This window comes from Taurulus bubalis (genome assembly GCF_910589615.1).
Source record: "Taurulus bubalis genome assembly, chromosome: 7".
Lineage (NCBI taxonomy): Eukaryota > Metazoa > Chordata > Actinopteri > Perciformes > Cottidae > Taurulus > Taurulus bubalis.
In genome coordinates this window covers 24,655,777-24,681,838 of record NC_136595.1, presented here as the reverse complement: position 1 = coordinate 24,681,838, position 26,062 = coordinate 24,655,777, and the positions used below count along the sequence as shown (strand labels likewise).

Sequence of the window (26,062 nt, the reverse complement as noted above, 5' to 3'; positions counted from 1 at the left end):
CTGAATGGTTGCGTTACAGTTACACGTGACATTATATATATATGCTTTATTATCCTTGTGCAACCAAACAAAGGGATGCACAACGAATTTCAGTTGTAGCCCATTTGTAGCACAACAAACGCAAAACGACAACACAGTAGTATATTCCTGTAGTGCATTTTTTTTTTTGCATCATAAGGAATGTAAACAGCAGCAACAGAAACAACTCTCTGGGCAGATAATGTGGGAGATATCTTCAGATTAAAAATTCAACGTGAGGAAAACACTGTCCATTAACTCTGACTGTACTTGAGCACCTAAGCATCACAATGTGAACACAGAGTCCCGCTCTCTGCCTCTTAAGTGCTACAATTCCCCTCCTGGCTCTGACCCGTTGACCTCTGCATATTCATGATTTTGTATTGTATATGCATTTCTAATTTATCCTACATTGGATGCATATTCTTGACAACATGGATTACGTTTTTGGCTCAAAAATAGGAAGTGTTTATTCAAGTGCAAAGAACACCATTGGTTGTAGACAGTGTATTGTTTTTATAGCCCAGAACTAATGGCATAATTAGAAGTAATTCCCAATACCGGATCCATTAGTATGAATGTACACAACGCTAATAATCTCTGTCTGATTTTTATACTTTTTTCAGTTCAATCTGCCGTACTTTTATTACATAATTATATATTTATTGACAGGCTTCTGTAGTTTGGCAAGGGTGATAAATAAATCCCAGACCAGATTATTTCTCTGCTAGAATCTTTTAATATTTACTTTTTGTATGCTTTATAAGGCTACTTGAAAGGATGAAGTTTGTCTAAATTAGTCATTTATCTCACATTGTTTAATTTTAATTATTCTTGGTGGCCTGAAAAGGTTAACGTATCCAGTATTTCCTCTGGCAAATGCAAATACGAGGAACATGTAATCTTTTGACTTTGACCTCTACTGTGATGGGATTAATACTGAGCTTCTCATCGAAGTATTGAGTTGCTGTGCTATGAGTTCAATATCCAAAAGATAAAACTGGGACATTGTTCATTTTTCTGCCCAGAAGAACAAATCTCACAGTTTCATTTTAAGCCCCGGCGCTGACTTGGTGAACGGTTCTCTGACACACTTGAATTTTTTCTGTATGACAGAAATGGATTATGTGTCTTTTTTTCCCAACATTTCCATGAAAAGGAATGAAAGGTCTTTGTGCACATCAATCGCTCAGGACAAAAACACATCTATTCTACAAGCAACACCATAATAATACAATATTTTTCTGGCAGAAAAACAATACAGACAAAAATATCATGAGAGCAAAATCTTAGTGCATTTTATTATGAAAAAAATGCCACACATTAATCTACTGAAATATGTAATGATCCATTCAGTGATTCTTTCTCTTTCTCTCCAGAGAACCAAATGAATTCAAGCTTGGTAATCCTCCCAGTAGGTTTGCACGCCATTTTCATCAGGTCTGCTCGGCCCGCCATGCAGGTTTATGAGCAAACCGTCACTGGTTCTGGGGTGGAACCAAACTATGTCCACTGGTTCTCGGAGAGGCAGCGGAAGGAGCGAAAGGGACAGAAGATCAGTGAGCGAGGCATCAGTCGTCCATGAGGCGTTTACAAGTATTGAGGAAGATCCTTCTCCACCACCTGCAACGAAAACAAGAGGAGAAGTTGACATCAATTGTCTTAATGAAAGTGTATTAACACCTGGAGAGACATTACAATACACACATATGAACAGTTACAGTAACACACACATTAATTATGGACTTGAGATAATAGGAGTCAGTTTATATTAGTCAATTTTTTAGAAAAACAAAAAAACTCTTCCCAGTGTCACCAGGTCTCTGAAGGCAAATAATTACACAGCCACGTAGGAAAGAACAAAAAGTCAAGATAAAAACACTATAGTATCTGTGGCAAAGTACATACACTTGGATCGTCCAGGGGTCCGTATCTCTTCACCACCTGACCCTCTCTGTTGATCAAAAACTGAAGAGGAAGAAGAAAAAGAGAAAACTCAAACACAGTGAACGTGAAATTTATGAATCAATAATACATTTTTACTTTTAGAATGAAGCATTTACAGGCTTCTTCCAATAACTAGTCTGTACCCTCATAATAGTAAACACGCTGTAGAGATAAACTCTAAATGGTATTGTCTACATTTATCATAAATAACAAATAAGAATAATATTTACCTTGGTGAAATTCCACTTGATACTACTGCAGAAATGAAAACAAATCACATGTTAGAAAATAATCACAGGGTAACGATTGATTAAGAGGATGTGGCTCTCAGCATCATGTCATCATAGCATCAATAAACCAGTTGTGATGTCACCACTTACTTTCCCATGAAGCCTTTCCCCTTGGGCTGCGCCTTCAGCCACTTCCACAGAGGATGAGCGCCGTCCCCGTTCACATCAATCTTACTGAACATGTCGAAATGAGCGTTGTAGGATTGGGCAAACGCTTTGATCTGAGTTTCATTGCCGGGCTCCTTCAAAGTAAAACAAGTTGAAAGAAGTTTAACAACAGCAAAACTTTATCAAAACATCCGTTTACAACCTCAAACAACAACTTGTGCAGTATAATCCAAGTCTCGTTTATCCAGTCGTATGCGCACTACTTTCCATTTGCTTACATGTGGTGTTACTTATTAGATATATAGCTTTAATCAAATGTGTCATTTACCTGGTTCCCAAACTGATTAGAAGGGAAGGCAAGGATGCGTAAACCTCTCTCAGCGTACGTGGCGTGCATCACTGCAAACTGAGAGTAGTTTATTGGGGTTTTACCTCATCGAGAGGCAACGTTGGTGATGATGACGACATCCCCCCTGAAAGTACAAAGACACACACATATATCATGTTCTAGTGATGGTGGGCTTATGTAATGGGATACTCCAGCAAATTTAGAGAGACAATATGTAATTGTGATGTGTATATATATAGATCATTATTATATAACAATGTTGTGTTAACATTGTGTTAATATTCATATTAATATTATTGTGTACTTCTCTATTTGATGCTTTGGCAACATTGCTTTTTTTCTCCAACTTCCATGCCAATAAAGGCCACATTTAAAAATGAAATTGAAATGGGAAAACAATATCAAAGATTGATTTACCTGTATTTTTCTAGGGAAACCAAGTTGCCATCAATATCTGTCGCTGAGAAGTTATAAATAGACGTGGCCGTCGTCTCTGTCGAGGCGGCCTGTAAGGAAGAAAAAAAACGTGATGATGAGTTGAGTTAATTTCAAAATGCACTTTTATCCTGCTTTATGAATAATAGATAACAAGACATTTATATTCCAGCAGATGTAAGTTTTTCCCCTGCGAATGCATCTTTAAAAAGAGTTCCATGCAATTCATTTAATAATGTATACAAATATCACACAAAAAATACATTAAAATAAATGAAAACATTAATGAATAAAGAACACATTTAACAAAATTGGACTTTGTCCAAGCGTGAGTTCCATAACTGCAACATAACCCACCAGTCCCTCTCTCATTTTGTTCTTACCACAGCCTGCAGCAGGACAGAGAAAAGCACAGTGGACCCTATGAGGCGCATGTCTGCCGTTCAGTAAGGTCCTCTGAAGGCAGAAAGCGATCAAATCTGTAAACCGCTTGAGTGGCTCCAGCTACCCCTCACTCGTCAGACCACAAACCCACTACTCTGAGGGAGCACACGGCCCCGGTGTCCTCATGTAAAAGGGAACGGGTTGATCATTTACAGGATTGGTAATAGGTCCACATCAGACATGCACATACACCCCGGTCCACAGTCCACCCCATTACCACAACCTCATCAAGAACGTTGACGCTTTATAAAAGCTAACAAATAGGCCATGTGGGGGTGAGCCTGATGTGGCCAGGGCAAAGGGCAACCGTCTGAGGCAATACATAAAACTCACGATGTAATGAGCTTAATGAAACAAGAACAAAGTTGCGTCAGCGAATGAGAGCACATAACCTCCTAAATCTCACCACAACATAAAAGTCACAAAGGCTGAGACGAAAACACGCGTTCATTCTACCAAATAATCATAAGCTGGAGAAACAAAGGAATTGGTGTTCAAACCAATTAGAAAGAATAAATCAGTGTAATACCAGTAGAACCAGCAGACAAAGCATTGAACAACACATTGAGCTGTTGGGCAACTCGCTGATCAGGTTTTGTTTATTACACAATTTTCTGGGAAGTCTACGCATGAATCATGCTTTATGGTTACACTATAGCTATATTGTAACCTTAAAGCATGATTCCTACATTGTTCAATAAAATCTGAATAAATACTTTACTGAATGATTTAAAATATACAATGAAGTAGCCAAAAACAATACATAAATTAAAATGACAAATGAAATATAGTAATAATAATAATGATGATGATAATGATAATAATAATAATAATAATAATAATAATAATAATACATGTTTTGAGAGGGAAAGTAATTTATATTTAAGACATGGTAATGTCAATTGAGGACATGGAATAAAGACAAAAAGAATGACTAGTTGGCAAGGAAGGAATTCTCTATTGTATTTATTTAAAACTTTAACACACTCGTACTTCACTTAAGTACCTTTGTTTTTAGATTAATTATACACTCATTACTCCACTACATTTATTCCTCATGTAGTTATAGTTTCGTTGAATATTAATACTTTGTTCGGGTAGTTTGTGAGAATTAGTTACTTAGAGGGACGCTGGTATGATTGAACATGATTTCCATTGCTTATATAATAAGGTATGAGCTGTAACAGACGACAGCCCTGTGTTGAGTGGACATGTCGATGCATTTCTCAGACTGATAAGCATATCAGCTGATATCAGCTGCAGGATGATGCTGCAGGAACATCCGGTATTACATGCCAAGCTTATATGGGGCGACCTATGAATTGTGTCGCACTTCAACAACCTTAATTAAGACAAGACAAGAAAGGTTTTCCGAATTATTATTACTTTACCAAAATAACATTCACCATCGATCATATGCAGACTTTAAGAAGGGAAAGTATCTGTTGGTAGTTTCGCTGTGACGCAAATTAGAAAATCACAGGAGCCCCCCGCACCGCACACACTCAGCACCAGGTAGGTTAGGTTTACTTTACCGTTGAGGATAAAACAAAGTACAGTACCATCGTCAGTAGTGCTCCACTGCTCGCCAAAGCCCCAAAAGTCAAAATAGCATATAATGGCCTCATTGTTTCTACCAGAGAGGCCACATGTAATCTATGTAAAAGCTGCACCGGAGCTGTGACTCCGCCCAGCAGTTTGTTATGAAGCTGCGGCGGAAACAGACGGATCGAAACTGTCAGAATACAACCGTTATTTTTTTTTAAAATAATTATCACTGTTAGTATCAGTATGTTTGTAATTATAGTAGTATTGCTATTATTACTATTATTATCGTAAAGATAATAATAATAGGTATAATTATTAAAAAACGTAGGTATTCGTCAAAACTCCACCCACAGACTACGACACAGCGTTGACGTCATCAACTTGCGCCGATCAACGGAAACGTGCGTCGCGTTGTACGCAGGAGCGAAGCTGGAAAAGTTAACAACAACAAAAAATACACTTTAAGATAAGATATAGAGATAGTAAAACGTCTGAGACGATATGGATGACGAAGAGGAAACATACCGGCTGTGGAAGATTCGTAAAACCATCATGCAGGCACGTTGTTTCTTAATATTTGTTTTGTTTAGCCGGCTAAACTTAGCATGTAGCTTAGCCAAAGCAACGGTTCCGCTCTGTGACGTTGAACATCAGAGGCTTTGGTTATTTTGCCGTCAGTGTAAGGTAGTTTATGGGATGTGATTTGACAAGCTATTTGTTTCTAGCTGTTAATTGTGTCAGCAGATGGTCGTAAGTGCCTCTTGCTTTGCAGTACAAGCTAGTTGAAGCTAGTCTTTCAGGAAGCACTGACATACTCTCAATAGACGTGGAAAAAAGCTGTGAAATCTTCATTTTCATAAGTATAATTATGCTTTCGCGAATCCCAAAGTGTTTCTGGCTTCTCCGGGATAAAGGAGTGGAGATTTGATAGAGTAGTTATACTCTTTTTTATTTTTTATATCTGGTCCAATGTGGTCTAGATGTGGCAAAAGCAGTGAAATCTCCCCCCTTTTTTATATTTTCACAACTTGAATAAAGACATTTGAAAGTAGGTTACAGGCAGGAAATAATGGCAACCTCTGCATTGCCTTCTAATTGCTATTAGAGGTGGTTTACATACCGGGAGTGAGGAGCGTTGAGTCCGTTCCAGCTTAACTTTGAAACATTAACATTGATTCTGTACCCTCACCTTTTACACCCTCAGCTGTGCCACGACAGAGGCTACCTGGTGACACAGGACGAGTTGGACCAGACGCTGGATGAGTTCAAGAGTCAGTTTGGAGACAAGCCCAGCGAGGGTCGCCCCAGACGCACAGACCTCACTGTGCTGGTGGCACACAACGACGACCCCACCGACCAGATGTTTATTTTCTTTCCTGGTGGGTTGATACCTATTATTCCATGCAGGATGGCTAGCAGTCCTTTATTAAACAAACAAATACCCCAATTGTCCGGGGAACTAAAACATGAAGCCATTGTATAATCTTTGACGGGAGCTAAAAGGGGTTGAGCCTTAAATGTATGCCTATGCCTCTAGATGCAGCGGTGTGCTATTCATATTATTAATACATATTGCTTTTCTTCACTTTCTTTTTCAGAGGAGCCCAAGGTGGGAATCAAGACAATCAAGATGTACTGTCAGAGGATGCAGGAGGAGAACATCACACGAGCCATCATTGTTGTTCAGATGGGCATGACACCGTCAGCCAAACAGGTAAACGCCTGCATCGCACATGACATTTCGGAGCACCTCTTGTATTTATGTAGTGACCATCTTGTCGTCGTTTTTCTTTCTTTCTTTCCTGGTTCCCACCTTTTAATTAAATGTCTCCTTACAGTCTCTCGTTGACATGGCACCCAAATACATATTGGAACAGTTTCTACAACAGGAGCTGCTCATTAACATCACAGAGCACGAGGTAAACACCACGCTTTATTAAGATCCCATTGACGCCATTGACAGATTGAGAATTGCATTTTAGTTTTTGATGCATTGTTTTGTCTTTCAGCTTGTTCCAGAGCACATCGTTATGACAAAGGAGGAAGTTTCTGAACTTCTGGGAAGATAGTATCCTTTCAAGCAGTGCGCTAGTTAGAGTAACTGAACAATCTTCAGGAATGCAGGAAATGCACGTGGTCATCTTTGGAGTACTAACCATTTGTAATAAAGTATAACATAGCAGCTGATTTACCTAAAGATCACCATCAAGCTGTATTTAGTGTCTTTATGAGACTCAACTCTTGATGCAAATATGTATTCGTTATTCTCCCGTAACCTTTTTACCTCAGTAAATTAAAGGAAAGTCAGTTGCCGAGGATCCAGGCTGGGGACCCCGTGGCTCGCTACTTTGGCTTGAAAAGAGGACAGGTAACTCATCGATACGGCGCTTGTTCTAATAATGATAACGCATAACATTATCTTTATTACATGGCTGCATGGAGCTTAGTATTTGATCTTGGGTTGGTACTCTGATACATTGCCTTTCTGTGAAGGAGTGGGATCACTCAAACTGTTTTTTTTTTTTAAGAATCTTTATATGTTACAAGACACAATGTTTTAAAGACACATGAAGGATCATTTCAATTCATTACCGTGTGTTATTTTTTTACTTTCCAAGGTGGTAAAGATCATCCGACCCAGTGAAACAGCTGGGAGGTACATCACATACAGACTGGTGCAGTGACAGACAGGTCAGTGTGTTTTGCACAAATTAGCAGTTTTGCATGAAAGCTTGAGACACGCTGATAAAATTCAGCCTGCGATATGAAGCACATTGCGCAGCTTTCTTGGTCAAATATAGGACGCAACTTTACCATCAGCACTGAGTGGAATTAAATTCTTACTTTGGTTAAAGTTGAGGCTATCTGAGGTTTACATGAGGTCACCACACTGTATTCATAAGACCAAGAAAGGGAAAAGTTGCTCCGCCCAAACATTTCAACAAAACAGGAAATTAACAAAGATATCAAACAGACAATATTAAATTAAATATATTTTGTATAGCCCGAAATAACAAATCACAAAGGGCTTTACAATATGTATCACTTATCTTGTCAGCCATAATACGTCTGTGGTCCATGAGTGTGTAGCTGCTTTTCATAAAACAGTGTTTTATTTTCCAGATTTTTTCCTTATTGATCATCCTTTTTGGAGCACCAGTGAAACTGACGATGTTACATCATCCATGGATTTTCCTTCTGCTTTTGACTTGTTTAAATTGTAGTTTTTATTTGTAATTACTGATTTTGTAAAATAAACTATTCAAAATGTCAAAGTCTTTTAAATGTTATCTAGTTCAGCTAAGCGTGGTGGATAACTAGTTTTTATACACTAAAGAAAACCCTTGTAGTCGATCTCTGCCAATAGATCCCCTAAATACTACATCTAGACCCGTGAAGCAGGACAGAACTCCATCATGTAAAGTTGTAGAAGCCTACCTTCCTCATCCAGGCCATGTTGTAGCTGCTGCAGACCGAAGCTTTGAGAGCTGCTTGCTGTGCCTCACATATAAATGCTAAAACCCTCCACCCACTGCAGTACACGGTTCCTCTAGAACCTCCCAGCACCAGGAAGTGAACAACACATTCCCTCTTCAGGGGAACTACACTCATTTGACACGTTTACTTCACCGTTCCCCATTTTACCTGTAAAATACACAAAGAAGACAACCAGCTTTAACCACTTTAAAATGAAATGTTTATTATAACAGACCAAACATCCATAAAAAGGCAATACAGGCAACATTTATAAGAGACGGCTACATTTATTTAAAAAATATTTTAGTGCTGAAATAAAACCGGCAGCCCTACAATTTGCTTTGAAACTCTGCACATTCAAATGGGACTTACTGCCCAACTTTCCTCAAGCGAGCAAGAGCAACGAGTAAAACATTTAGAAACGTATCTTTTCAGCAGCAGCATGTATTAAAAACCTCTCAATGGCAGGAGTCATCGCATCAAGCAGCAGTAAGCGTGCAGAGGGCGGATCAATACAGCTGAACAATGCATCAAAAATGTTACATCTTGATGTACACGACACGAAAGCCCCGCCAGGTGCAGGTTTAGCTGGATTTTAATGAATAAAAACCAGATGAATAATCCTGCCACTTAACTCAAACTAACTTCACACACAGATTTTGACAACGGATTCAGACAAACTCGGGCTCACTGTCCCTGTTCCGGGTCAGGGGTAATTTATTTCTGCACAGACGTGCCAGTGGAAACCCCGACAAGGTCAATACGGGGGAGAACAAGTTGTTGTTGTTGTTCTGGTTCACGTTGAGCTCGGCCAGAGAGGCGCTCAGGTCCCGCTCTGCCGCCGCCGCCTCGTCGTCCGGTGGGCCGCTGTCCGGCAGCGCGGGGGGCTCCGCCGCGCCGCGGTCCTGACCCGCATCCTGACCCGCACACTGATCCGCATCCTGATCCGCATCCTGATCCGCATCCTGTTCCGGGTCGGTCTGGGTCGCAGACTGGCCGGACAGGTCCAGGCTGTCCCTGTAGCTCAGCTGGTCGTCGTCCACGCTCGCCTCGCTCTCCTGCTTCACCAGGCTGCGGGCGAGCGAGGCCCTCTGGCCGCTCTCGTCCTGCTCCGAGTCGGAGAGCTGCTCACTCGACCCCAAAGAGCTTCCTAAATGGAGATACGAGAGCCCAATGGAGACACAGGGGTATTGAAGTTATACGTTAAGGCCAAATCTTACAGATAGCTACGTTTTCTTTTTAGAAGCAATACATTTGTATGACGTCTACTTGGGGGAAAAAAAAAAAAAAGGCATACTATGCAGGAATTGACCCTCTGTTTGTAGACAACAACAAGCGGTTTTAGTGCCTCTCCGCCACAACACCAGACTCAAAATGACGTCATCTGGGCGTAAATACGGCAGCCTGGTTATCGTTCGTACCCGGCGGTTTATACACGACGTTTCGTCCGGTCTCTACTAATATGAGGCTCTGGGCTCACACCTACGGTTACAATATTTGTTCCCTGAAATTCATGAAATTGTACATGTGCAATAAATAATGATATATAAAAATAAAAAAAAAACGGTCGACAGGAGCATCGCGAGGGACGAGAGGCAATTTTTTTATTTTGCATTTTAGCACGTTTACCCTTTGCATCGACTTTGCATGTCATCTATTTACGTGACAAACTGAGCTGAACAAAGCTGAATGGAGTATTTTATGTTTTGCGCATCACGCACTTTGAGAAGGGCATTTTAACACGCACAACAAAATGGCAACACAAATGTGGTTGCAGTCTGGTTCCCCGTCTGCAGATACAGACAGTCACACACGAAGTGGGTCATAAGTAGGGTTGGGTACCGACACGTCCGGTTGTAGAATCCAACAGTTTGAGTTCTGTTGCACACGGTCCCATCAGGCCACCTGATGCTTGTGTCTGTTCTTTCTTTAAATATATATTGTTTATAGTTTGAAGTTAAAAGGTTTGAAGCTGCAGTTTGAAGACAAGTGCTTTGTATGTATTTATAGTATACTTTAAAAGGTTAATATATTGTTCAATTTGAAGAAAAAAAATTGCCTTGGCAATAAAAAAAAGTATCTGTTCAGGCACCGGTATCGGAAAAAACCCAAACGATACCCATACACGATTCTATACATTGTTGTTTTAGTGAAGTCATGAAGTCAATGGGAGCTAGAAGTACATGAGTGAACTTCTTTTGATTCACACTTTGAGAAGTTAGATATTTTTTCAATAGCATCATATAACCTAGGCTTTACAAATAAATAATAAAAACGTACCACATCCCTCCTCCGTCTTGTCAGATTCTGGTTTATTTGGCTCCTCGCTGCCTCCATCCTCCTCTGCGTCAGCAGAGCTCCCAATCTTGTCATCGGCAATACTCCCCTGAACCAGGAAGGAGGGAAATGAGGAGATTGCTATCAAGAAAAACAATGCAAGAGTGTTCTTTGGCTTTTTTAAATATATCTAAAAACATGTAAATCAGGAGGGAAAAGCTGTATTCCAATGAATCGTGACTGTGGGTCATAACTCATTTATTTTCGCCTCTTTCCTTTTCACAGAAAGGAGGTTACATCAGGTTTTGTTCATGCTCGTAAATTATTGGCATCTTCTCGGTAATCTGAGAAGCTGCCAATATCTTTCTTTCGAGTAAAACAGGTTGCCATTTCTCTGGGGTGAACAACATTTTCCAAATGACTCCAAAGGGTTCCAGGTCTCCTCTGGAAAAAACCTTTTATTGAAAAGATCTGTTCACTCGCAAAAACCTTCCTAAAACCAAAGAAACACACTAAAATAGTGGTTCTATAACGAGCTGCTGTGGGAGGCACTGATGCAAAGAACACGGTTACTTTTCTGGTGCGTGCCGTGACATAGGGACCCATTCATGTCAATGAAAAGCTACAATGCAAATTATAGAAATTACCAAATATTTGTTTTTGGCGTCATGAATCCACAGGAACATCTAAATATCAAATTTCATATATAAAAAAGGCCCACTACACCCTAAAAAGGCTCAGCGGTGTATTTCAGTGTCCAATAAACTAAAATGCATAAATTTAAAAAAAATTTATAAAAAAAATAAACTTTTGTGGACAGGTGTTGTTAATTAGTGTTTCTGGTCTTTGTGCCTAAATGTATGTTATAATTCAAATGCTACTGTGATGTTCATATTAAATAAACTAGGTGATAAAAAAAAAAAAATCATAATCAATTGTTTTCATAGCAGTTTTAGGAAGAGGACATATTACGTCTTCAAAAGTAACAAGTGAGAGTTTTCTTTTAATCCGACACTGCACAAAATATAACAAATAAAAGAGCTTGGAAAATCAATATTGTTGCATCAAAATCTATGTTGTTGCTTATCATTGAAATATCCCAGACTGAAAAAAATAAATAAAACCATAGCATTTAACATGAATTATCAATAATTAGAGCTCGTCATTTTCCCCCCGTGACATTATGTCAACAAACTGACATTTAAAGTGTTAAGAATTCTGGAAATTAATGATTTTATAGTAATGATCAGGACTGAAGTCGTTTGAAAAACTTAAAATTCAGTGAAAAATAGCATTAATATATAATTTTCTTTAGAAGAGTTTTGATCCTACCTGCTGAGCGGAGGTGGAAGCAGAGCGACTTTTGTCGGCCTGAGAGGTTTTGGACTGGAAGATGGACGAGTAGAAGACGATGAGGGACTCCACGATGCGGGCCTGGTGCGGGTAGTCCACCAGAGAGGACAGGGATATGGTGGCCCCGGTGGGACGGGGCCGCATCAGGGAGGGACCAAACACAATGCCCAGGTTACTGGGACTCATCTTGTTGTCCTCCTCCAGCTCTGCAATCCTAAGAATGTGGAAAGATCAAGAATAAATAAGAGCTTTGAGCTTTATCTTCCTGCTTTTTAAAATGTTTCAATTACTGACCTCCGGAGGTGGCGGATGATGTAGCGCAGCGTAGCGATGTTAGCCTTCGGCAGCTCCTTCAGAAGCTGCTTCAGCTTGTCCACCAGGACCAGGACCTCCGGGTCCGTGTCGGGGCCCAGATCCACCAGCTCCGAGCCCTTGCCCAGCGCCGGGTTGACGATACTGTTCGACTCGGCCTCGTCGCCCTCTGGCGTCTCCGCTTCGCCCTGCAGGCTCTCCTTCGCCAAACCCATCAGGCGATTGTACAGGCGGAACAGCATGATGGGCTCCGGCAGCTTAGAGAGGGGTGACGGAAACAAGAAGTGTTAGAAGAAGGACTGAATAAAAAAAAAATGAACACACAATCGTGCAAATAACTGCAGACAAAGCAGCTTAGATTTTGAGGCTATATATATATATATATATATATATATATATATATATATATATATATATATATATATATATATATATATATATATTTAAAGTGGTCCAGTGAGAGAAAGAAGAAATGTTGCTAAATCCTGCACACTGGACCTTTTCAGCAGCCTGTGTTTTACTCTTGCGTGTACACCTGTCTGAGGTAAAGCTTGAGGACGTTGCTGATGTCATGTGGGGAGCACTGGGACAGCTCCACCAGCTCCTTGCCATTCTCAAAGGCCTGACACAGCTTCTCCACGCGCGTCTTCACCCCGTTCACCCGGTAGATGCCCTGCAAGGGAGGAAGCGGAAAGTTTCCAATAGACCCTGTGGCAAATTTTTCAAGAAATCCAGCAGTGCTCACGAAGTTCACTCTACCTTCAGCTTGAGCGCCCGTCTCTCCAACTCGGAGACGCACTTGGTGATGAGGAAGGGGATGCCGTCGCTGGCGCAGCCGGCCACCTTAGCGAAGTCCCTGCCGAACAGCTGCAGACGACCCTGCAGCTTCTTGTGGCCGCACTGGATGGCCAGAGTCTCCAGGCAGCGCTTGTGACACGCCAGGAAACACTGCGGGGACGGAGAGGAGCGGCGGTGACCTCGTAAACAAAACCGGCGAGGCGCGTTTGTATCCCCGAGTCTGAGACGAAGGGGGAACTCACCTCCTCGCACTCGGCCCCCTGGAAGTACACGTAGCTGTCGCACTCGCGGCACTTGGCGGGAGTCCGCAGCTTCCTCAGTCGGTGGGTCTGGGCCGCTTTGGACAGGCCGACGTTACGGAACGGCCTGGTGGACACGACCACGTCGGGATCCATGCCGTTCATGTCTGAAGACAAAAAAAAAAATAATGACCCGAATCGTACAGAAAACTCACAGCCAGAGTAATAAGTCCAGTCAGGTTATCGAAATGTCACGTCAAACGGCGATTACGATCTGTGAATCTTACTTGGAGCTTCAAATGAGGTCACGTTCCCGTCTTTCTCATCTGCGTCCTCATTGGACGACATTGTTCCAGTGGATGACGTGCGAGCGATTTTACTGACGTCACCTGGATTAAATACACGGTTGAAATACATATGAATAAAGACGACAACTAAATCTCTCTTCTGCTCATTTATGAATGAGATATTCTGGTCTCCCTCACTTGTGCTGGCAGTAGGAGACTCGAGGCCTCCCTCTCCTCCAACGCTGTCGTCGCTCACCGTCGAACCCCACGACTTGTGGCCCAGCCCTGGGGGATGCCCGAATGAAAAGACTCACTTTCTTAACACCGTGTTCTCTTGTAAATGCAGTTTACTCTTGAAATACGGAATTAAATTAACCAAAAACCCGTCAACAGGCCTCACTCACTCTTGCGTTGAGCCTCGGCGTCTCTGTTGTCTCCCGATGCGGCGTCCGTCTGGGTCGTCTGCTCCGTGTTGAAACTGTCGTGCCTTGGTCTGTGGCCATGGCTGCGAAGACAAATGTATTAATTAAAAGTAAAAAAAAAAAATAAGCAAAAAAACATTGGCTTTCTTAATGAGAGCTAGATGAGAAGATTAATACCACTCTCATGTCTGCATGGTAAATGTGAAGCCTCAGCTGTGTCCAGTCGTCGTGCTAAGCTAACTGGCTTCTAAATACAGCGTTACACTTTAATTGATATAGATTACATTTTCCGTGTGCTCCTGTCTGTTTCTCCAAACTGAGGCTGTGCTGACCGTCATCTACTGACCTCTTGCAGCCACACTGCAAAAAAGAAAATCCTAACTACCCTTTAAACGTATTTCAACTGAAAACCTGGATAATTGAGGCTGCAGCTCTTACTGTGACGATGAGCTGGAGGCACAGTAGTTCTCAAATGTGTAGAGGGCCGTCGGCTGCTCCGGCAGCTGCAGGTCTCGCACGTGGGCCGCGTACTGCTGGCCCGGGTCGTACAGCTTACTGCTCTCACACAGAGTCTGGTAGTGGACCGGCAAGGCCACCGTCTGCATGTGCATGAGCTGGTAGTACGAGATGGTCGCCTGGGGGAGGAAACATGGCTTTATCCCTGATTTGAGCATAGAATATAGAGCAAAACGGGCATGTTTAGGAAAAGGTAAGGTGTGTGTGTGTGTGTGTGTGTTCTCACCGAGCGGAGGGTCTGGTCGCTCTGTTTGATGACGTCCTGCAGTTGTCTCAGCACTGTGACCTTTGTGTGCTCCAGCTCCAGCTGCTGAGTGGTGGCATCTGCGATACACGTCCGGTAGGTGGCCTCCGCCTCGTCTGACTGCACATACATTCCATTTTTAAAAAACAGATTTTTTTTTTTTTTTCCTTGTGGCAACCAGATTAAACATTTAAGAACGTTGAGCTCTAAACATGCAAAATATTTAAATGTTTTACTCCACGGTGATGAAACTCTGAAAGACTAAAAACAGAATGAAATAAAGTTATTGGTAAGAACCTTGTTGCGAGCCTCTTCCTCCAACCGTTTCTTCTTCTCCACAGACTTGGCCGTCGATCCCCCTCCTTCCTCCTCAGCTCGGCAGGCTGCCGTTTTGGCCTTTTCGTACTCCTCGCAGCGCACCATGTAGACTTGCTTCGCTTTCCGCAGGTTCACCTCACACTCCATCTGAAAGGAGAGTCATGGTTGTCCCTCATAGTTTCCTATTCTTACTTTGAGATGAAGAACAAAGTCCACAGAGTAGGAGGTCGTACCAGTTTTCTCTTGGCTCGAATCCAGTGTTCCTTGATCTCCTTCCGTCTCTTCTCATGCTCCTGTTTACGCTGCATCAGCGGCTGCACAGACGAACACAGATCGACACCACGTGGATGGAGAGCATGAGCGAGTGACTGCCATTGCCTCACAGAAGTTGCTCATGTGGCAAACAAACTTGGGTTAGGTTTACCTGGATGAAGGTCTGGGTGTGCAGGGTGGTGTTGGCCTGCTGCAGACCCACACTCTGCTCCTGGTCCTGCTCCAGAGCCAGAGAGTAGATGGAGAAGAGGGGCATTTGCGGCTGGAGGGGGCGACACAGACAGAGAGAGATTTGATATCCAACACAAACAGAGAGACAAAATGCTGTATCGCTTTAAGTTCATCCTAGTCGTCAACATTCAATAATCACACATTATCCAGTGAGAGATATTCAGAGGGTGAAATATATGGAGGTTTACGTGTGTTATGCTGTGTTTGCAGGACTGGTACAACCTCTGGAGGCCTTTGGAGAACTCAGCCTCTGGTCACACAGAAGGAAAGAGGACACTGTTAGTAAAGTTGTTCTACAGTCTTTCATACATACGACTGCTGCAACGATAGAGTGCTGGAGGGTTAGTCCCAAAAATCTGGAAATTTGTGAAGATTATCTTGCTGAGCAAAACAGTTTAGTTTCTGCAATAATCCAAAAGGAAAAACTTTTTGTCGAGGGAACCGGTACGATGTTAACAAAATGCGTCATCTCCGCAAGCAGCTATTATCCAATCACAATTAATCATTCATCTTAACGAAAGTCAACACAATTATAAGTGCGTTATGCTCATTTTCTGTCGCACAACCTAAACTCATAAAATGATATAACAATAGATTTAGCAAGCTGTAATCAATTGTTTTTGTATTTAATAATTTAAAGTATAATCCTGTTGAGATTATGAATTTCTTTTTCAAGTTTCACCGCATAAAAACACAGATAAACATAAAAAAACTAAACAGTAAAAAATTAAGCTACATAACAAAACAAAAAGAAATCCCTTGAGAGAAAAAACTTCAAACAAACCAGCAAATTGCATCAAAGAATCCACGTTTATGAGATAATCTAGTTTAAAAACAGCAGGATGAGGGTCCAAAAGCCTGATAATAACAACGTGAACGTGCGACACTCACCCAGCGAGGTCCTCTTCTCCACGTAGCTCATCAGGTCCTTCATGTACTTGGAGATGGTCTTGGCGTAGAGCAGAGCGGAGTCCACCCCGCCCTCGCTGTTCTGGAGGATCACGTCCACTTCCTCGGCTCTGCCTGCGCGTCAACACACGGACACAGGAGCACGCTCAGTTTGCTGCGACAACATGCAACAGGTTTTGACGAGCAGCCGAGGTGCGAAGACTCAGACATCCTGTGTCGCATTTTGGGGATGACTATTTATTTATTTATTTGTCACCGCTGTGTTTAACTCACTGTAATTTTCAATCACCGTTTGAAACATTGTTCTTAGATTTTCTCGTCATAAGTAGTGAGTTTCTGGCCCTCTTGCTGTGAAACACATCGGTGTAGAACAGTCTTTACGCCAGCAGGGGGCGACCCACAGTGTGTGGAACAACATGCACACCTTTTCATGAACTCAATAAATGTTAGATCACCACTTTCCATTAGAAACAGATAACAGGGAACACGACAAACATGTAAAAGAAGCTTTTAAAAAAAGATATCAAAACAAAAAAAGGGGGAGTGAATGCAGGGACAGGTGTAGAAGTGTCACACATATCCGCCATGAGGGAGAGGAGTGTGTGTGGAGGAGCAGCTGATCGGCCTACCCATGTCCTGCAGGTCGCTCCTGATCTGCCCCCCGTCGGCTCCATGTCCCGTCGCAGCGTACAGGTTCTCCATCGACTGCACAGCACAGAGAGGAGTCATCACTGACGAGTCACATCAGGGCTTAGGGATGTGTCTTTTCCACCATCCAGTGGAAAGTTGGGAGTGGAAATCACCTCATGTACAGTTCGTGGTAATTGATGGTAAAAATCTAACTTCTAAGTGTATCTACTCACACACATGTTTAACTATTCAAAAAGGTGAAATGGTTAATCTCAGGTAAATGGAAGATGGTTGCATGTAATGTCGCTACACGGCATCAATGCTAAGTACACAACACTAAGTGGTTTACCAAAACTATAAAAACACAAGAAATCATTTAGGCTGCCTTCCAAATCACGTAGTTTTGCTTTTTACTTTTAGTACAGTGCAGCTACCACTTGCACATTTACCCTCTTGTCCATATATCCACTGCGCAGAGGATTATGGGTAAGAATAGCCAGAAAAGCACATTGCAAAACACAAGCAGATGCATTAGGACATCCTGGTATTTTTTGGCATACTGTACGTGAAAAGCTAAATACTTTTAGGCATTATGGGTTTGGCCCAGGAGACTCAAATGATGCTACTTCCTGTTGACGTCCCACATTCTTTGAGGCGGGTGTCAGGGTGACATGACTGAGTGAAAAAATGCTGACCTAATTAAAATGTGTATTTTTAACTCACTATTACACAAAAACATTTATGTGTAAACTTGGACAGAATTGTAATAATCATATTTCATGGTGAAGTGGAGCGTTATTGTGAGGACGGGCGAGAATCTTGGCGTTTTAATAATGTAAAACTTGATAAAAAAGCTTGATAACACTAATATGTATTATGCAGATTATTTCCAGCTCTGTGTGAAACTCACCCTGCTCTTCTCCGTGGGCAGCAGAGAGAGCAGCGTACTGCTGTCCACCTCTCCCATCAGCAGCTCAGACACACTGAGGAGAAACACAACACACACTCCTTTACGTTGGGCAATACCAGTAAATATACTGTGGACGGGATGAGAGGTCACGGTGGAAAGCATGTGGCGGTAATTAATCATCTGTTCGTGTGCGAAAAGGACTGAAAATGGCAGATTAGAAAAAAAAAAAAAAAAGAGGAAGGAGCCCTTCATGGAAAGTCTCCACAGCGACTAACATGCAGTGGAGTCAGGAAGTGATACAATACACAACATTCTGGGATGATCTGACTCTCTAACGTTCATTCTTTGTCAAAGAACTAGTTCTCTTTAGAAAAACTAAAAATATGTACAATACATCTGAATTAAAATGAAGTAGTTTGGTGCAGGAATATATGAAACAAAACATTCCTCTTCCACTTAAGAAAAACCCTGTGGACGTTGATTTGATTCAATTATTTAGGCTGAACCAAAATAGTTTTTTTTAAAGTGGCGCCTCCATCTTGGCGTTTGTTCGTGACACGAGTCGAACAGAGGAAGAGCGGAGGAGAGAATGAGGAAACAGACGTCAGAAAGATTTCAACCGTCTCTGCCAGCTCACTTCCTCCTAAAGCTCCGTGACAGATGTCTAAACCCTGAAGCGGCACCGCCGAGCATCTGATGAATGATTACACAAAACAGACACATTTCTCTACTCTGGGCTTATTTTTATATATTCACGATATATATATATATTTTTTTTTAAAGCCTGCAAAAAGAGAAGAAGAAGAAGAAAAAAAAGCCTGATTTGTCGGTTTCATAGTTGCCACGTTTTAATAATGCGTTCGGTCTCGGTTCCTCAATGAGAATATTCTTGTGATTTGTTATCTCTTCAGTCTGCAGCAACCTGCCAGGTACTCAACAGACGTTTTGGTTTTGTGTCATACGGTAGAAGAAAAAAAAGAACCACTTCCTGTTTTCGGCTCAGCCTCATGCAAATGTGTCACCATCGCTGCACTTTTGTCTCCAAATTCCCAACAACAGACTTTGTATGCAATGTGACACACACACACACACACACACACACACACACACGGTGCATCAGATACTCACTTGCTGCTAAAAGCAACTGCGATGGTTTCAATTGCCTTCTCAAAGTCCTTTTTATCCGCCTCGTTACAAGCCTCGTAGTGGAAACCTGAAAGATCACAACCGTTCAGGTTTTGGTTTGAGATACACTGCTGACCAAATTAACTCACACACACACACAGATCAATCTGTATGCCCATCAAAGAAAGACATTATCTCAAACACGTTTAATTGTTGTCTCACACACACAATAATAAGTCACCGCTTGCCAGATCCTCTGATTAATCACTGTACATGTTTATCCACACTTACATAATTTGCACTCTCCTATTGTTTGTTATCGATTGTTTATTTACACCATACACACTTATACTGTTTAATTTAATGCCTAAATTAATTCTGTGCTTTTCTTTCATCCCAGCTATTTTTTTTTTTAATATATATATATATATATATATATATATATACACATATACACACACATATCCCTGCATCTTATTTTCTGTCTTTAAATTGCTGCTACTCGACACCAAATTTCCCCTTGGGGATTAATAAAGTATATATTCTCTCACACACACACACACACACACACACACACACACACACACACACACACACACACACACACACACACACACACACACACACACACACACACACACACACACACACACTAATAAAATATAACGCATCCTTGTACAAACGTTGGTTTCCTGTTGATTAAAGTAAGAGTTTGTGTCATCACACCAAGGAAGGCTGGTGGCTGTGAGGATTTATAGTCTCATCCCGACTGACCTTTGACCTTGGATATGAGCTTGCCGGCTGCAGTGAGGATCTCCACGGTGTTGAGCAGAGGGTAGGTGTTGATGACCTGACGCAGCACCCGGAGGACCTCCCCCAGGCACTCGTGGGCCACGGGCCGCTGACTCTCCCTTTTACCTGGAGGAGGAGGAGGAGGAGGAGGAGGAAGGAGGAGGAAGGAGAGGGTGAGGCTGGAGACGGCGAGAGGAGCAACGACAGTCACGCAGTGAAATCTCAAAAGGTTTCAAAAGACCACATCCCGGTTCTACTCCTTAAACTTCTGTGCATTTACACTTTAAAATGAACGAAAACCATCTTGTAGTGGATATTTGTTCATATGATATTTGTAGAAAAAGCAGCCAAAGTGCCCACAAATGTTGATGACTCATTTTCTCTTCTGCCACCTAAAAAGAGAAACTTACATTAGGTAGGGATTCAGCATTAATAATCTCGTTTTGTTCTCCTCTATTTTGTTCAATGCTTTTTTTTTTTTCCTTTCTCCTCTTAAGATTTCACAGAACGAGTGTTTGTCAGAGAGACCGAGGGGAAATTACACAAAGATATTTAGGGAGAAACGCCCTTTTTCTCAATCTTGCCAGGGAAACAAGTTGTGTTCAGTTTTTACGTGGATTAAAAAAAAGAAAAACATATAAATGTGTTTGTGAGGGTCAGATGTGACACATTCTGTTACCTTTAGACAGAGCCCGGCGAGCGTTTCCCCTTTATTCCCCCGTCTTTATGCTAAGCTAAGCGGCTACTCGCTGTACAGCAGCTTCATATTCTCCACACAGACCGGTATCGATCAGCTCTTCTGAACTCGCCGCAAGAAACCAAATGAATGTCGACGTATCCCTTTAAGTCGGCGGCTGGAGACGGACAGTCTGAGAGATAACGGGAGACCGAGTCCAGAGAGCCAGACGGGTCAACGCTCCTCTGCTTTGATGTCCCTGCATCCTCATTTCCTCCCAACACACACACACACACACACAAAAACAGACTAGTTTCGTTTTTTTTTTTATTTCTAGAATGGAGGCCGCTCGCTCAGAGAGGAGGCCAGAGGGCAGCCGCTCCTCCATCCTCCCACAGGCCGTCTGAGCCAAAGTGTGTCAGAGTGTCTGCGCTGCAGCAAAGACAACAAGAACACGGTGACCTGAACATCGCGCCGGAGGGGATGTGGTCATCTCTATTGTTATGCACGATTAGAAACTAATTATGGAAACATCTGCGGCTCTCGTTAAAAAAAACAACTCTGAAATCACTTTAGTCTCGGTTGGTTTGACGTTAAGGAAGCCCCTCCAGATTTAGTGGTGCGTTGGATTGGGGGGGGCTCTGATCGTGCTGCCGATTAAAGGGGCGACGAGGAGGCGGCACGTCAGCCTATCGGAGGAGGAAGCGTGCACCAGGCCCGTCTGTCGAAGGCCATCCATCATGGCTTCCTGTTTAGAAAGTAGAAAGCGCTCCCCGGGTGGAGAACAAGACGGAACAGAGCCAGATGACGGCAGACAGAATGACACGCGCACAAAACCTGTTCCGTTTCATCCGAACCCTTCCCAACCTTAAGGGCGTCAAACTCTGCGTGGGGAGAAAAAAAACAAAAACACAACTTTCAGTTTGTTTTAGCAGGTGGAGTCAACTCAAAAAGGAGGAAAGCTGGAAGATGTTTCGCCATTTTGGGCCTGCGAGAGCGTGTGAGGCTGCAGTAAACAAGAAGCAAGCCGGCTTCCTGCTGGAGACAAGCATGCGGTCGCTCAGCGGAAACGCAGCCCTTCGCTTGGAGAGGACGCTCACAGCGACGCCTCCCTTGTTCTCCCTCCTCATCCTTCCCTCGCGTCGGAGAAGACGGCCGATGCAACGTCGCCAAAAGAGCTTTTGTGGACACCTCATGACCTCTTTGTGAAAGTCAAAACGGACTGGAGCTTGAAACGCAAAAGGGGAAGAGGAGAGGAGAGGCCACAGCGTTTTGTTCCGTCTGCACACGTATTCTAAAAGTACTAAACAAAAAAAACCGTTGCCCCGTTTCACACCTGAAGCACGTCAGACTGAGTCTCCAGGGAAATCTCACCCCGCCGCTCTGTATGCAAATAACCACGTCCACCATTTCTGATGGCAAAGACCAAAATGGGATATGTGGTTGTTGTTGCTTTTATTAAACCGGCGTGAGGCAGCGATGTACTTCCTGTGCCAAGTCTGCCGGAAATGAAAAGAAGAAATGACATCGCTACAAACCGGGTCTATTCCTTGGCGTGAGCAAAAGATGTTTGACGCACTCGTAATAAACCTGGATGGACTAATAGGCAAAGTCGTCAAACAAACACCTAAATGTGTATTTTGAAGACAAACCCTTCGCCTCCCCTTGAAAGCTCGCTCACCTTCAGCCAACACGACATCCTTCAGCTTCTCCACGGCCTCCGCGAAGCGCGCCACGTCCCTCAGCAGGGCCGGGATGTCCTCCACCTCGATGGCCGTGCTCTCCGGGCCGTCGGACGGGGTCGTCGGGGTCGAGGCCCCTTTCCCCTGGCCCTTGGTGAACACCCACGACTGGAGCGGGAAACCTGAGGGGAGACGTTTCATTTATTCAAAAGTCAGGCAAAAACACCAAAACTGTTTAGGATGTACATTGAATATTTTGACCACGCTTGTGTGTGTGTGTGTGTATGTGTGTGTGTCCATTTAATATCGTAAAGGGCTAAACATCCTGAGCTTAACGCTACACAGAGGTAACAACATCCACCTACCAGCACCTCTGAATCTCACCAGTTCACACTTTTTAGACAAAGCAGATACAACATTATGTTAGACAGTGAGCTTCAGAAAAGGTGCTCGTTGGCGGATTTTGGTTCATTTGGAAAGAGCCAGGCTAGGGGTGGTTTCCCAGTTTCAAGTCTTTATGCTAAGCTAAGCTAACCGATTATCTCATACAACTCCAGGAAAACGTGAATAAGCACATTTCTCAACGTCAAACTACTCCTTTAAATGTGAGGCGTTGCTGCTTTTCTCCGTTTAATATCATTGCTGACTCAACTTGAATATCTTTGAATTTTTGAGTTTAAATAGAACGATCAACAGATGCCAACTATACTAATATATATATTTTTTGCACACTGTACTTCTTTGCTAGAATTTGCTTTCCGTTTCATCTCAGGTGTGCATTTCTGCATATTTCATGAACTCCACAAGACGACGCTCAGAACCAGACCTGCAGCGCTGGCGTGTCGGCTCAGCGCCGTGGGCCTCTTCAGGGTTGCCACGGGCGACGGGCAGCCCACCCCGTGCATCGCCGGCATCTTGGCGTGCTGGACGCTGGGCGTGCCCGGGCAGGACGCGGACGGGTCCTGCAGCCCGGCGGCCGTCAGGGTGAGAGCCGAAGAGGACCAGGACGAAGAGGAGAGGCCGACGTCGCCTGCATCTCTCCGAGGCAGCTCCTGCAGGCTGGACAGCTGAGAGAGAGAGAGAGAGAGAGAGAGAGAGACAACAACAAACAAGGTCAAGGTGATCACATGACTTCCTCGCCTTCCAGCTCAACCGCGGCGGCGCGAGGGCGCCCTAAACACAGCAGCGCTTGTTGTTGGTAAACACGCATGTGGAGACTTTCACAAGATCCTGCGTTGCGTTGTGTAACACTTCCTGACTCCAAGCTGCTGCCGGGTGTGGCAAACAGACACAGACATGACATTTCTACTGCTCAAATAAGGAGGAAAAAAAAAAAAAAAAGTGATATTCTTTCCAGAGAAATTACCTTATTTCGCCTTTTTAGTGCATCTTATAATATAATTAAACAGGTACAGTCGAGGGCCTGACAAGTGATTGTCTGGCAAGCCAACTGAACGAACACACACACACACACACACACACACACACACACACACACACACACACACACAGGAACGTACCTGCTTAAGCCATACGTTGCACTTGTTGGGCAGTATGTCCAGTCTGTCCTTGGCCTTCGTCTCAGCTTTCTTAACCCTCTGACTGGACGAGCAAGTGTTGTAGCCCCGTTTCAGCATGCTCACAGCTCAGTCCCCATTCTAACTGAAGCGCGAGGCCACTTTGGCTTTTTTAAATTAATTAAATTTGTTTAACTGACACACTGCAGCCTTGCCACAAGCGAGTACGCTCCCTATGAGGAGCCAGATGAGTCACTTCTGAACTCTGCATAAAGGTGGTTCCACAGTCAACTAACACACACTCACAGTCAACTAACACACACTCACAGTCAACTAACACACTCTCACAGTCAACTAACACACACTCACAGTCAACTAACACACACTCACAGTCAACTAACACACACTCACAGTCAACTAACACACACTCACAGTCAACTAACACACTAAAGTCATATCTCCAACTTATAGTGCCATCTATCACCCCTTGTCCGGAGCCCTCTCTGCAGTCTGTCCACCTCCAGCTGTAGGTCATCTGACACACACACACACACACACACACACACACACACACACACACACACACACACACACAAGCAGTGCGCGCGAGACCCAAGAAACCAGAAGTGATGCGCTACTCACAGACAGTGCGCTGCTCTGCGGGCCGGGGCTTCCTGTTCGGCACTTCTTCGAGATGGAGGGAGTCTTGATCAACTCCCGCTTCTTCCGGGCGAACATCTTCAGCGTGCCTTTGCCGTCCATCCCGGCTTGTTTGAGTTTCACGCGCAGACCCCCGACCCAGCCGGAGACTCGCCACTTGTGCGCTCTGCCGCCGCCGCTCGCGCTCAGCGGGTGCTCGGTGCCATCCGGGCCGACGTGCAGCCACGCGAACTGTCCGTCTGTCTTCCTCCTGTTGCTGCTGCTGCTGTCGCACATCGAGCCGCGCAGGCTCACTGGCAGAGAGACAGACGGCTCGCCGCAAACGGTGCGTGCGCTCCCGGCATCCGCTTTGCGCGCGTGCGTTCACTTTCCCCTTGAAGGGGGAGGAGGGCGGAGTGATTAAAATACAGACTTGCTTGTTTTAAACTGTGGGGTTTTTTTGTGGAAGATTAATAAGTCACACTCAAGAAAGTGCGTCCTAGAAGTTTAACCACTTAACAATGACTTTGAGAGGAGATGTAACTGCGCCCGGACGCAAAGTAAACACAACAACCGCCGCTTTGTTCAGTCAGTCATTAGTTCATCCTTCACGCACGTGTGTTTCCAACATGTGACCTGAAGCTTTTCAAGGTATCCTTCCGCCTCCGCGTGCACCTGCTCCACACGTCAATTTACAAGAACAAGTAAAGAACACTGGAGATAGATGGATGTTCATACAATTATTTTAAGGTGGAGAGAAATTAATTAATAACGATTATTGAAGTGTTTGCACCCTCATCTTGTGAGTGTGAGCTACAGTCATTTTTATAAGCATTATAACAGGATTAAGGACTATTTTAACACTAGCTGTCCCGTTTTTGAATCTCACTGCTCATTCATTGGTTGATTCAAGTTTGTGTGTTTAAAAACTTTACTTGTGTCGTGACATGTTTATGTTGCTTTTCACTGTGCTGTTTGTCAGTCTGTTATTTGTGTTTTTATGCGTGAAAGAGAAGAAATGGTAAATATCAATGGGACCATCATGAATAATTAAATGTTTATTAATAATAATAGAAAAACCTCATAAAGTGGAAAAAACGCGTGAAAAACCCAAAGTAGAATTTTATTTATAAGTAGTTTAGATGTTTATTTATTCAAGATGTACATTTCATACTATTTAGTTATTCTATACTAATGTATTTCATTGTATTTAAATTGTAAAATTGTATTCCATTATAAATCTAGCTTTTATTTCATGCTGTTTTACCAATATTACTGTTATTATAGCTTTATATT

At 43.1% G+C, this 26,062-nt stretch overlaps 3 protein-coding genes across 4 annotated transcripts; 1 reads left to right on the top strand and 2 right to left on the bottom strand.

Moving 5' to 3' along the window:
* Window positions 1-1,297: 1,297 nt before the first annotated feature.
* On the bottom strand, window positions 1,298-5,270 carry gpx4a (glutathione peroxidase 4a; the record flags this gene model as incomplete). 2 transcript variants are annotated; one of them, XM_079221310.1, is made up of 7 exons in its annotated part: window positions 1,298-1,641; window positions 1,927-1,986; window positions 2,196-2,220; window positions 2,346-2,497; window positions 2,692-2,836; window positions 3,130-3,218; window positions 5,154-5,270. In XM_079221310.1, the coding sequence occupies 7 exons, from the start codon at window positions 5,217-5,219 to the stop codon at window positions 1,609-1,611; spliced, it is 570 nt and encodes a 189-aa protein (XP_079077436.1). In that variant the 3' UTR covers window positions 1,298-1,608. The 2 variants fall into 2 exon arrangements, with proteins under 2 accessions (XP_079077436.1, XP_079077435.1); XM_079221309.1 differs by having other exon boundaries at window positions 5,127-5,219.
* A 263-nt stretch (window positions 5,271-5,533) lies between these two features.
* On the top strand, window positions 5,534-8,401 carry polr2eb (RNA polymerase II, I and III subunit E, b). The gene is made up of 8 exons (XM_079220465.1): window positions 5,534-5,697; window positions 6,344-6,518; window positions 6,738-6,853; window positions 6,978-7,058; window positions 7,149-7,207; window positions 7,429-7,507; window positions 7,758-7,830; window positions 8,263-8,401. Exons 1-7 carry the CDS (start codon window positions 5,641-5,643, stop codon window positions 7,821-7,823), a joined length of 633 nt encoding a protein of 210 aa, XP_079076591.1. The 5' UTR covers window positions 5,534-5,640; the 3' UTR covers window positions 7,824-7,830; window positions 8,263-8,401.
* A 418-nt stretch (window positions 8,402-8,819) lies between these two features.
* On the bottom strand, window positions 8,820-24,923 carry arhgap45b (Rho GTPase activating protein 45b). The gene is made up of 24 exons (XM_079221378.1): window positions 24,770-24,923; window positions 23,437-23,677; window positions 22,610-22,792; window positions 20,235-20,378; window positions 19,464-19,548; window positions 18,336-18,408; window positions 17,425-17,500; window positions 16,778-16,909; window positions 16,075-16,136; window positions 15,807-15,917; window positions 15,616-15,696; window positions 15,362-15,529; window positions 15,047-15,184; window positions 14,743-14,939; window positions 14,287-14,387; window positions 14,081-14,167; window positions 13,883-13,984; window positions 13,599-13,762; window positions 13,318-13,506; window positions 13,094-13,231; window positions 12,541-12,815; window positions 12,226-12,460; window positions 10,897-11,002; window positions 8,820-9,766 (listed from the first exon to the last, which is right to left on the bottom strand). The coding sequence occupies exons 1-24, from the start codon at window positions 24,887-24,889 to the stop codon at window positions 9,288-9,290; spliced, it is 3,687 nt and encodes a 1,228-aa protein (XP_079077504.1). The 5' UTR covers window positions 24,890-24,923; the 3' UTR covers window positions 8,820-9,287.
* Window positions 24,924-26,062: the final 1,139 nt, after the last annotated feature.

Coding starts and splice junctions, on each gene's coding strand:
- arhgap45b (XM_079221378.1), bottom strand. CDS start 24,889: ATGGACGGCAAAGGCACGCTGAAGATGTTCGCCCGGAAGAAGCGGGAG. Junction 17,501..18,335: donor TGCCCACGGAGAAGAGCAGG/GTGAGTTTCACA, acceptor TGTGCTGTGCAG/TCGATGGAGAACCTGTACGC. Junction 13,507..13,598: donor AGGGGGCCGAGTGCGAGGAG/GTGAGTTCCCCC, acceptor CCGTCCCCGCAG/TGTTTCCTGGCGTGTCACAA.
- polr2eb (XM_079220465.1), top strand. CDS start 5,641: ATGGATGACGAAGAGGAAACATACCGGCTGTGGAAGATTCGTAAAACC. Junction 6,854..6,977: donor TGACACCGTCAGCCAAACAG/GTAAACGCCTGC, acceptor GTCTCCTTACAG/TCTCTCGTTGACATGGCACC. Junction 7,508..7,757: donor TTGGCTTGAAAAGAGGACAG/GTAACTCATCGA, acceptor TTACTTTCCAAG/GTGGTAAAGATCATCCGACC.